The 11,641-nt window shown below is 35.3% G+C and overlaps 3 protein-coding genes across 3 annotated transcripts; 2 read left to right on the top strand and 1 right to left on the bottom strand.

The window, feature by feature from the left end:
* On the top strand, positions 885 to 3,556 carry LOC107629422 (selenium-binding protein 3). The gene is made up of 7 exons (XM_016332213.2): positions 885 to 1,204; positions 1,363 to 1,558; positions 1,664 to 1,891; positions 2,015 to 2,246; positions 2,366 to 2,473; positions 2,616 to 2,888; positions 3,061 to 3,556. The coding sequence occupies exons 1-7, from the start codon at positions 1,039 to 1,041 to the stop codon at positions 3,340 to 3,342; spliced, it is 1,485 nt and encodes a 494-aa protein (XP_016187699.1). The 5' UTR covers positions 885 to 1,038; the 3' UTR covers positions 3,343 to 3,556.
* LOC107629424 (protein RALF-like 32) lies at positions 5,161 to 5,892 on the top strand. Its single transcript, XM_016332216.2, has one exon. The coding sequence runs from the start codon at positions 5,310 to 5,312 to the stop codon at positions 5,646 to 5,648; it is 339 nt and encodes a 112-aa protein (XP_016187702.1). The 5' UTR covers positions 5,161 to 5,309; the 3' UTR covers positions 5,649 to 5,892.
* On the bottom strand, positions 6,187 to 11,641 carry LOC107629423 (microfibrillar-associated protein 1; the record flags this gene model as incomplete). Its single annotated transcript, XM_016332215.2, is given in 3 exon segments — positions 6,187 to 6,641; positions 7,093 to 8,367; positions 11,523 to 11,641. Coding segments are annotated over 2 exon segments (1,317 nt in total). The 3' UTR covers positions 6,187 to 6,526.

Genomic DNA, 11,641 nt, shown 5'->3' with positions numbered 1-11,641 from the left:
TTGAATGTATTGATACTTTTTTTTAAAAAAAATCTTTAAATCGTGTTATTATTGTGCACTTATTATAAGATTTTCTCTCATGATTTCTTAACCAAACAAAAAAAAATCTTTTTTTTTACTAAGAAAAATCCTTAAAGACACTAGCTAAATAAACTACTAAAAGAATCCCTTTTAATAAAAAAAATTAGGTTGTTAACACGTTTAATTTTAATAGAAATAGAATAGTTAGAAACGTATAATTTGTTAAAAATATCATTTCTTTTATAAAAGATAAAATAAAAATTTTGAATAGAGAAAAACATTCCCAGTGAGACTGAAGAGTGAAGAGTATTTTGCAGTTCTAACTGCATTGAAGCTTGTGGGAAACACCCTCTCTCTTTCCTTTTCTTTTTTCTTATAAGAATTTTGGTTTAAAACGAAACGAATATCAATGGTAGCAGCCTAAGTTGGAGACCAAAGAGGCAATACTCTCTATATCAGAGCACATAACAGACAAGGATTTGGATTTTCTAAATTTTAAATTTCACTTTAAAGACTAAAGTATGATCTTTTATTCTTAAATAGTTTCTCTCTTATATTTACTCTTAATCCCACCTATAAAATAAATGGTAAAAGATCATATTTTACTTTCTAAAATGAGAATTTAAAATTTAGAGGATCCAAATTCAACAGACAAAAATAAAGAGTTATAACTTATAAGTGTCATTGCAAACATTAAAATATGCTTTCTTTTTTTTCTTTTTAAATGGCTAAAAATAAAAATAATGTTTGTATAATTTCTCACAACATTAAAATATACTACCTACTAAAGCATATTATCTTCATTATTTTTATATATAAAGATATACTTAATTATATAATAGATTGAAGTATTGAACACGTACTTGTCTTCAACTTTGATGCATCACACGTGAAAATCAGTGACGTACACCTGCACATGAACTTTGTACTCATCCATTTCACACACACTTCATCATTATTATTATTTTCATCACCTTCTTCTTCTTCAGGCTAAGTCTTTGAGAGAAAGAGAGAGATATGGCAACGGATGTGGCAGTGCTGAAGCATGGTGAGGTGGCAGAAAAGGTGATGAACCAAAGCAACGGCCATGGATGCTGCAAATCAGGGCCTGGCTATGCTACTCCACTTGATGCCATGTCTGGTCCCAAAGAGACTCTTCTTTATGTCACTGCTCTCTACTCAGGTACCATAAATTATATGATATGGTAATAGGTGAAACTGTGAAGGTGACATCTCTGTTTAGTAGTACTATGAATAGCAATTTCTTTCTAGAAAATGTTGTTTTGTTTTGTTTGATTAGGTGTTGTTATTGATTGATGTTGATGATTCAATGAAATACAGGAACTGGAAAGGAGAAGCCTGATTATCTGGCCACAGTGGATGTGGATCCAAACTCTCCAACTTATTCAGAAGTTATTCATAGGTTACCTGTTCCTTATTTAGGTGATGAACTTCACCATAGTGGCTGGAATTCATGCAGCTCTTGCCATGGTAATCCTTCCGCGGATCGAAGATATCTGATTTTACCTTCACTGGTGTAAGAGACTAAACTGAAAAAAATAGTAATAGAACACAATATGCCCACCATTAATTTTTCTAAAAGAAATTTCCTTGTTAAGAAGTAATTGTTGGCTTATTTCAGATCCGGTCGAATATACGTGTTTGATACAAAAACAAATTCAAGGTCTCCATCTTTGCACAAAGTTGTTGAGCCTGAAGATATCATAAGTAAGACTGGATTAGCATATCCACACACAACCCATTGCCTTGCTTCCGGAGACATAATGATCTCATGCCTTGGAGATAAAGATGGAAATGCTTCAGGAAATGGATTTCTTCTTCTTGATTCAGAATTTAATGTGAAAGGAAGGTATCAGAATTCATATATTAAATTGAGAAATACAAGAATGCATGATGAACTAATTGTATGAATTGACTATGACTTAGTTTCTTTCTGGTTACATTGGTTTGTTCATTGCTTCACATTTGCTAGGTGGGAAAAACCAGGGCACAGTCCTCTATTTGGGTATGACTATTGGTACCAACCTCGGCATAAGACTATGATAAGCACATCGTGGGGCGCTCCTGCGGCGTTCACCAAAGGTTTTAACTTACAGGATGTCTCTGATGGCTTTTATGGGAGACATCTACATGTATATAGCTGGCCTGAGGGTGAATTGAGACAAACATTAGACCTTGGTCAGTCAGGGCTTATACCCTTGGAGGTAGATTGGTTTACATAAATCTAAGGATTTGTTTCTACTTTCTACCATTCCATTTATAATATAATCATGGTTAACTATAAATTTGGCTGTCTTTGACAACTAATCTATCCTAAATGCAGATAAGGTTTCTGCATGATCCTTCTAAAGACACAGGGTTTGTTGGTTGCGCATTGTCAAGTAACATGGTGCGGTTTTTCAAGACTGATGATGGATCATGGAGTCATGAGGTATGCTAGAACTAGAAAAAATAGATATCTATATATCTATTATAGTATTATCTTCTGGTTAGATTTTGTGCTTCAGCTGAGGCATGTTTGATTAATAAATAGAAATAACAATGATACTTATATACTAAGCTGACCTTTTCAGGTTGCAATATCAGTGGAACCATTGAAAGTGCAAAACTGGATTCTTCCAGAGATGCCTGGGCTTATAACTGATTTTCTGATATCTCTTGACGACCGGTTTCTGTACTTTGTGAACTGGCTTCATGGTGATATAAGGCAGTATAACATTGAGGACCCCAAAAATCCTGTACTCAAAGGCCAAGTATGGGTAGGGGGACTACTTTGGAAAGGAAGTTCCATAGTCGCAATAGCAGAAGATGGTAACACTTGGCAATCTGAAGTTCCAGAAGTTCAGGTACTAGTGCTATTTAATTTTTTCAAAATTATAGTCCACTTCAGTATGGACTGCTAGAATACCATGGTCTATTACTGAAAATGTTTTTTCTTGAAACAAGTCTAATAATATCGTTTAATCCATGTAACTGAATGCGCTGTCTGGCTAATAAGATCGAAATTTTACCTTTCAGGGAAACAAGTTGAGAGGAGGACCTCAGATGATTCAGCTGAGTTTAGATGGGAAGCGGCTATATGTTACAAACTCTCTCTTTAGTGCATGGGATAAGCAGTTTTACCCTGAGCTTTTACAGAAAGGATCACACATGTTACAGATTGATGTTGATACTGAGCATGGTGGCCTGAAAATCAACCCAAACTTCTTTGTTGACTTTGGAGCTGAGCCTGATGGTCCCTCCCTAGCCCATGAGATGAGATATCCCGGTGGCGACTGCACTTCAGATATATGGATTTAATTGCACATTATTATGATTGCTTGGTAATAAAGTTATCTTTCACAGTTAAATGGTAAAGAAGTGTCTTTCATGTAGCTTAAGGTTTCATACTAGTTACATTTATGTCATCCAAATTAATATTACCTCCAATACTGGGAGCTCTTGCTCAATTGAATTGATGAGTTGTCCTGTTTCTTCTATTGCTTTGAAAATTGTATGTTTCTCATGGATGCCATACAATGTGAATGATGGGAGGAGGGAAAAAAAGAACAAGTTAGTGATTCAGCAAGTTGCATTAGTTAAACTTAAAAAGTTATACTAAACACCAAAAAGATATAGCACCATGTAGCAAAAATTGCTTGCCCACACCAACTTAGTAACCTCACTTCATCATATGTCTCTACTTACAATTTTGTTTTTTATGTTTTTTCCCTTTACTACATTGGAGAATAATGTGTGACAAAGTGGAAGATTGAAGTTTTAGTATCATATCATTATCACAAGCAAATATGGTTGCTAATTGTAACACATTCTTGTTAGCACATAATCATCATTTTTACTTACTATTGTTGTTTTGGTGTGTATTCTTAAGTCAATATTTTTGGATGAATAAAAAATTGTATCAAAAAATGGCGGAAACAATTAAAAGGAAAGGGAAAAAGAGTGAAGTGAACACAAAATAATATGCAGGCACAAACTACAAAGTGAGTAATAAGTCAAATACCATGCTTTGAAGATACAAGAGAAATCTATGTAGGTATATGACTATATGTCCATGTTGCATTGATTTTATGGATTAAAACAACCATCAAACCACTGTATCCCACTGTATAAAAACAACTCATTAACCTTTGAACCGACAAAAATAAACATAAACTAAGCAACAGACAAAAAGTTGCTATGTACCATATTCAAAGATAAGCCATTGGAATTTTTTAATAGTACACATGCACACAAAATAAACAATTGCTTACCAAATCCATGGTTCTCTCTTTCATAATCCCATTTGTTTATATCATCTTATCTGTGCAAAATTAAATTATTGCTGAATCCCAAATAAATTACTGCTACTCTTGAATTGGACTTAATTATTGGAAGATGATCTTATCATATCAAATTTCAGTGAGTGAATCCCAGTGAACCCAATGTCAACTAGAAAGTTGAAACAAACTGTTATGTATTATTGAAAAGAAACGGTTCCAGCAATGCCATCTAAATTGTTAACATGAACAAATAAATAAAGAATAGAATCCTTGCCTTTGCAAAAATTTCAATTTGTAAGCATCATGTTTGGGATTCAATCTTTGGAGACTGTCTTAAAAAGATTTTGTAACCAGCCTCTTTATCCATTAAAGGGGAACTCCGACGGAATTAGTAATAAGCCGTTAATTTGTCGTATCGTCGACGAAGATCAAAAGACTAATGGCTAGTGAAAAAAAGAAAATGTGTGTGAAGTCATGCCCTCACTCCATTTTAGTCAAATGAGACGTAAAGAACACAGCAACAGTGTTTTGAGATCCTTTGACTAATAAAGACTATGCTATAGTCATTGTAGGTAGGGCATCAAGGTGGAAAATGTACCAAAAGAGTTGAATTCATGATTATGAGAACACATCTTTGCATCAATTTTCTCCTTTTCCTTCTTGTCATGATAATCCCCTTCCAATTTACCTAACACTGCATTATGGATATGCATACTTTCTTATATGTAATGGCATGGAATAACAAAGTTAAAATAACAAACTGAGTAACAATTATTTACAAAGGGTGAATAAATCATCAAAACTAGAGAGAGAGAGAGAGAGAGATAATTCATCAGTACCGTATTGTCCAAAAGGTTTGGTGAAGTGCGTTCCATCAACTTATCACTAATGCAGTCCCCACTTGCATCTTTTTTTCTTTTTCTAAAAGGTGCTCTCATATATTATTATTATTATTATTATTCTCTATATAGTGCTTCTTTGTGAAAGAGAACATAGAAAGTTAGAATGGCCTCAAAATCCAGCATTAGAATTGTGTTCTTCTGCTGCCTTATGCTGTGCAGCACAGCCGCTGCTTTATCATGGACAAGTAATTCACACACATGTAACGGATCCATAGCCGAGTGCAACCAAGACGACGAGCTGCTTATGGAATCCGAGATAAGCCGGAGGATCCTCGAGCAGAGGAGAATCATCTCCAATGGAGCACTTACGAGGGACAAGCCGGTTTGCAACAGTGGTGCCAGCGGCGAAGCTTATAGTAAAACAGGAGGGTGTCTTCCTCCACCCTCAAACCCTTACAATAGAGGTTGCTCTAAGTATTATCGTTGTAGGTCTGATTCTTAAATGTTGTTGTTGAATGATCCATGTCTATGGTTTTTGTGCTGTCTACTTTATAGTTTTGAAATTCTATGAAAATTTCCCACAAGATTTTCTAATAACTGACACCAGAATATCCATCTCAACAGATTCTCCGACATAACATGATCCATAACCCTGTTCTTCCGGAAAAGATGAAGGATCTTAGAATTTGCTAAATTCTGTTTAGATGATTCATACTACAGAAAGGAAAAAATTACATGTTATTCGATTTGTGTTTCGCGCTATTTAATGTCTAAATTCTACATAATAAGGTAGTCTTAAATATAGCACTAATCTTCTGTCAAAAAAGAATATATAGCATTTCGTAAATATAGACTTTCCTACTAGTTTAGGACGTGTAAAATAAAGTTATTAATAAAAAATACAAAAATTAGTAACGAGTAAAAATAAGATATATATATATTCTGCTGTGTCGAACACCTTCCCTGTTCATTACTTAATTTGACTTTTAATATTTAAAGATTAATGCTAAAACAAAATTCTGTCTCACACATCAGAAGAATAAAAACAAGGTAAAGAGAAGCTGAGCATAATTTAAAGATAAAGAAAGCTGCTTTCAGAAATACAGCAACAGCACCGTGGGTTAGCACCTGAGAGAGGCTAAGAAAGCAGTTGCTGATTTCCGGAAAAAGGCTAAAGCAGCTTCTAAAGCTTTGATTAATTAACCTTGTAAGAAAAACATAACTGGTCATATAATCCAATCACAATCTGCATGAACTACCCATCCACGACGATTCAAAATCGTACATGCCTATGCCATAAGGCGTATCTAATCTGTTATTTCTACATTGTTAAGTCAAATAATTGCAAGGACAAGAGCAAATAATTCTGAAACTTCAAACTCAACGAGACTCCCAATCCTTCAACTTCTTGCTTCCTTTAGGTTTTGCTATTGGAGCGTTCATGGCTGCCATTTTGTCGTTGTACTTTGCACGCAGTGGATCATTGTAAGTCCACCTGTATTACAATTCAACAATAGGAAGAGCATTAGAACACAGTATTACAAAAGTAATCTACAAATATATACTATAAACTTCTCCCCTTTCATACTTAAGTAAATACATAACCATATTTGGAGGTTCTAAATTACAAGAGGCAAGAAATGACTATATGCATCATTAAAACATTTCGTTCATACAAATCCTATATTTCACTGGTATACAGATCCTTGTCAGTGCTTTAAAACAGGATTAGAACAAGGGATTCTACACAGGCCAACAAGCAGCACTTTTATAACAAGAGATCATTAAGAGAGAAGAACTCATGAATGGGAAAGTAAACCAGTAGTATCATTGCACATGAATTTCAGAAGTTAATGTGGAAATGCTAACAGAAATACAATAAAAATAAAAGAACATATAATCTGATGCTATTCTTCAAATATATAGAAATGGGAAAGTTGACTTACGGATTGTTCCAATCAGTGGTGTCCTCATTGACAAGATGAGTCCATTTAGTTCTTCCACTACGACCAAAGTGCTTGACTTGCATAACCTTGGGTAATATTGTCTTGTCCATTTTATCTTCCCCAGTCGGGGCAGAGAAATCACGAGTATAAATATTATCACTTGCACTAGTGGCAGATCGATCATCAGGATTAGACTGGAAGAAAGCACCCTTGTGATAGTATTTCTGCATAAATTTCCACTTCTGCTTTGATGCTCGTACAGGTTTTGGATTCCTCCTCTCCCATTCTCTCCTCTCTTCCTCTGTCATGTTTCTTACCTTCTCAATCTCCTCCTTTTCCTTCAACATCGCTTCCCGATCCTCCCTATCCCTCTTGATCCTGCCAATCTCCCTAACTTTCCAAGCCTCATATTCCTCTGCCTCATTAATTTCATCATCAGTATCCACATCAGCAATGTTAGCCTCCATCTCCAAATTTTTCTGGATTTCTTCATCCTTCCGGATCTCCTCAACAATAAGCTGCTTTGTCTCAATCCTCCTTTCTTCCATTCTCCTTTTCCTAGCTTCCTCAGCAACCCGTTCTTCTTCTTCAAGACGCTCACGCTCAGCAATTGTATCTCTCTCTGACTTGGGAACAAACACAGGCTTCACCATAGCTACTCCAGTATATTCCTCCTCAGAGTCAGTCTCATACTCAGACTCTTCTTCCTCCTCCTCTTCTTCTTCTTCCTCCTCCTCCTCCTCTTGAGGCAGTGCTTCTTCCTGCTCTCTTTGCAACTGAAGCATCCTCTCCCTAAGTCTACTCCTCTTTTCCTGCAAGGCTTCCACATCTTCTTCTTCTAATTCCAACCCTTCCTGTATCCTAGTCTCCTCTTCAATGGTAGAAATAATTTCAGCTTGCCGAATTCGCCGATGATCAGCCCTGACTTCCTCACGGTTATCAATTCGACTCTGAGCCAAACGACGAAGCCTACGATCATCTCCCTTAACAATACCCTTATCATCTTCGTGTCGAGGAAAAGCTTTCTCCAAAGCAGCTTCCCTGGTGGGCCTAATATCGGCGGCAACATCTTCATTCTCATCATCAGCCCATTCAGGAACTTTACCAGGCCAATAACGCTTAACTTTAGTTTGGCCAATTTTACCTCTAAGCTTATCCCTTATGGCTATAACTGTATCACTAACACCCGCTGTCACCGACATTGCTCTTCCAAAGTTTAACACCACAAGACTCAAAAACAAAAGTGGTTTTTGCTTAACTTCCTTCTAAAACCCCCTATTATGCAAAAGAAATACACACACACAAAGACAAGAATAAGCATAACATCTAGAGAGCAAGAAGCAATTTCAGATGTAAGAAAACGTAAAAGGGAAAACTTTATTATAAATCTCGATATGCCAAACCCTAAAGCGTAACAAGGGGAGATAGAGCGGGAAGAGGATTCAAGATTCAATTAATTGATTCAAAACAGTGAAGACTTAATTAATGGAAGAAGAATAAGCAGCAGCAGAAGAAAGAGACTTACAGTTATGGCAGAAGCAAATAAAGGGAGAGTTACAGAAACCCTCGAATTCATAGTTATTAGAACCGAACCAGTAATTGACCTGGTCATATAACTGGGTCACTGGTTCAACCGTTGGGTCACTAATTCACCCGGTTGACCGGTCATAATTAAATAAAAATGTAAACATATAAAAATAAAATTAAAATCAAAAGTTAAAACTTAAAATCAAGGTTCTGAAAACCAGACCGATCATCGAACCGCTTTAGTTATTGGTTCACTGGTTTATTAGTCCAACCGGTTTAACCGTGGTTCAACCGGTAAATTATAAATAAACACTAAAAATAAAAATAGGAAAAAAATAATTTTCTATTATTCCACAAGGCCTGTTGATACCTGAAAAAGTATTTACCCTTATGATTATCAATTTGTCATTCAGTTTGTTACTAATCAAAATTTAAGAAAAAGCTCCACTGTTCCCCACTACATTGCCTTAACACAAATCCTGGAATACACAATGCTCTCTTAATTCCAAATTAAACTTGAAAAGTTCAAAATCACACCATATATTCAAAAGATAAATAAATAAATAAGATAATCATATTCTGCTACACATAGAAGCCTGAACAGGAGTGATTAAGATAAAAGTTAATATCAAAGTGGTGCTTTAAAATCCTAGACTACTTACAGCCATCAAATACTGCTAAAATTGACATCAGGATGTGTAGCATCATGTAATTCACTCAAGTAAATCCTATTGGAGAAAACTTGAAAGTTGAAACCAATCCAAAAATTTATAGTACAACATAATGCTTCTCAATGTAGCTAGACTAACACAGAAAAGTCACACAGTTTAGCAAATCATTATTGGAAGGGTTCCTCAATTATGTCAGTAAGATCAGGAAATCTCCACCATAGTGCTTGGATCGACAAGATCCCTTAAGTAATCATCCATAATTCCAGAATGAATCACTAAAACAGAATTACAAAATCAATTTATAGAAATTGAAAACCATATAATAAATATGATCAACAGAAATAGAATTACAGAAAGAATCACAAACAGAAAAATATATCAACAGAACAGAAAAAGAAAACCATAAGATAAAAAAGATCATCAATAAATCTCATTGTGTTTGTGCCACAGCTATACCAGGTGAAAACCAAGCCACACCTATAAGACTTGACAATTTTCTTCATATGATAAGCCTTCGTCTTTCCATTTGTTACATTCAAATGACAAGCAAAACAGAAACAAATTAAAGCTCCAGAATGTTAATTAGTTCATTCATAATAACAAGGTTTATTGAAAGTCAGGCAAATTAAGATTCTAGTTGGGCAGAACAAAGCACAAAGAGTTGAGAGCCAGCTTTGAATTTAATCATTTTAATCACTCACTTTATTTTCATATCTTAAAGAGGCAAAACCAGAACTAATCAGATAAAATCAAGGTTCTGAAAACCGGACCAGTCATCGAACCGCTTTAGCTATTGGTTCACTGGTTTACTGGTCCAACCGGTTTAACCGTGGTTCAACCGGTAAATTATAAATAAACACTAAAAATAAAAATAGGAAAAAAATAATTTTCTATTATTCCACAAGGCCTGTTGATACCTGAAAAAGTATTTACCCTTATGATTATCAATTTGTCATTCAATTAGTTACTAATCGAAATTTAAGAAAAAGCTCCACTGTTCCCCACTACATTGCCTTAACACAAATCCTGGAATACACAATGCTCTCTTAATTCCAAATTAAACTTGAAAAGTTCAAAATCACACCATGTATTCAAAAGAAAAATAAATAAATAAGATAATCATATTCTGCTACACATAGAAGCCTGTACAGGAGTGATTAAGAAAAGTTAATATCAAAGTGGTGCTTTACAATCCTAGACTACTTACAGCCATCAAATACTGCTAAAATTGACATCAGGATGTGTAGCATCATGTAATTCACTCAAGTAAATCCTATTGGAGAAAACTTGAAAGTTGAAACCAATCCAAAAATTTATAGTACAACATAATGCTTCTCAATGTAGCTAGACTAACACAGAAAAGTCACACAGTTTAGCAAATCATTATTGCAAGCCAGTCTTCTGAATAGCTACTCTTATTCCCATTCCTCCCAGCAACCACTAATGTTGAGCATTCAGGACTTGGCAACAGCATTGAAAGGGAATATGACAGTAACAGTTTCTTGCAAGTAAGGGAATCATACATGCCACAAAAATCCCCATAATGATAATGGAAAAATCACCTTCAAGATATGAGAAGAATCCCCCTTGCCGGACCAGTTTAGTAGTGATCAAGTATATATCACTTCATTAAATAATGGTATTAGTTACTAATACAATCTGTTAAAACTTTTTGGTAAAGAAACCCATCAAATCCTACAAAGGAATCAAGCTGAATCTCTTCTACAATAGCTTTCTACAGGCAGGGACAAAAATAACAAATTTGAAGGGTGAACTGGTCGGGAGGGTTGAGGAGGAGGGGAATAAAAATTAACAGAAAGAAAACATATAATAATTGACCACCTGAAACAGACTTACATATTATCAGAAGACACATCATTAGACATGAACAATTCTCAGCAACAACAAAAATTTGGCTAAGTGATTGTTTCAGCAAAACAGTAACAGATTCAAGATTCGGTGATGATAATCAGCAACAAATTCAACTCAGTGATGATTTGCATAAAAAAATTAGCTCAGTGATATTTTCAGACACAAATTCAACTTACAACAAATTCAGCAACAAATTTAACAACAAATTTAACAAATCCTAGTTCAGTTACGATTTACAGCAACATTTAGTTCAGCAACAAGGCAAATTTATTGATTAGCAATTCAGCAACATAGAAAAATATAGGGAGAAGGAAAATCTGGAAAAGAGAGAACAGGGGAAGCGATGATGCAGATACTCACCAACGGTCGATGGCGAGTGGGCGACCACCCCACGGAAGGCGATGAAGCAAGAGACAACCCCACGAGTTGCTTCTGCCGCCGGCGACAAGGCGCACAGGGAAGGACGCGAGACGTTGAGA

Source organism: Arachis ipaensis, chromosome B03 (genome assembly GCF_000816755.2).
Source record: "Arachis ipaensis cultivar K30076 chromosome B03, Araip1.1, whole genome shotgun sequence".
Taxonomy (NCBI): domain Eukaryota; kingdom Viridiplantae; phylum Streptophyta; class Magnoliopsida; order Fabales; family Fabaceae; genus Arachis; species Arachis ipaensis.
This window is presented reverse-complemented; position numbering and strand designations above follow the sequence as displayed.

Bases quoted from the DNA above. Each gene is read 5' to 3' on its own strand.
- LOC107629422 (XM_016332213.2), top strand. From the start codon at position 1,039: ATGGCAACGGATGTGGCAGTGCTGAAGCATGGTGAGGTGGCAGAAAAG. The intron at 2,247-2,365 runs GTAGATTGGTTT...TCCTAAATGCAG, and splicing joins CAGGGCTTATACCCTTGGAG to ATAAGGTTTCTGCATGATCC. The intron at 2,889-3,060 runs GTACTAGTGCTA...TTTACCTTTCAG, and splicing joins CTGAAGTTCCAGAAGTTCAG to GGAAACAAGTTGAGAGGAGG.
- LOC107629424 (XM_016332216.2), top strand. From the start codon at position 5,310: ATGGCCTCAAAATCCAGCATTAGAATTGTGTTCTTCTGCTGCCTTATG.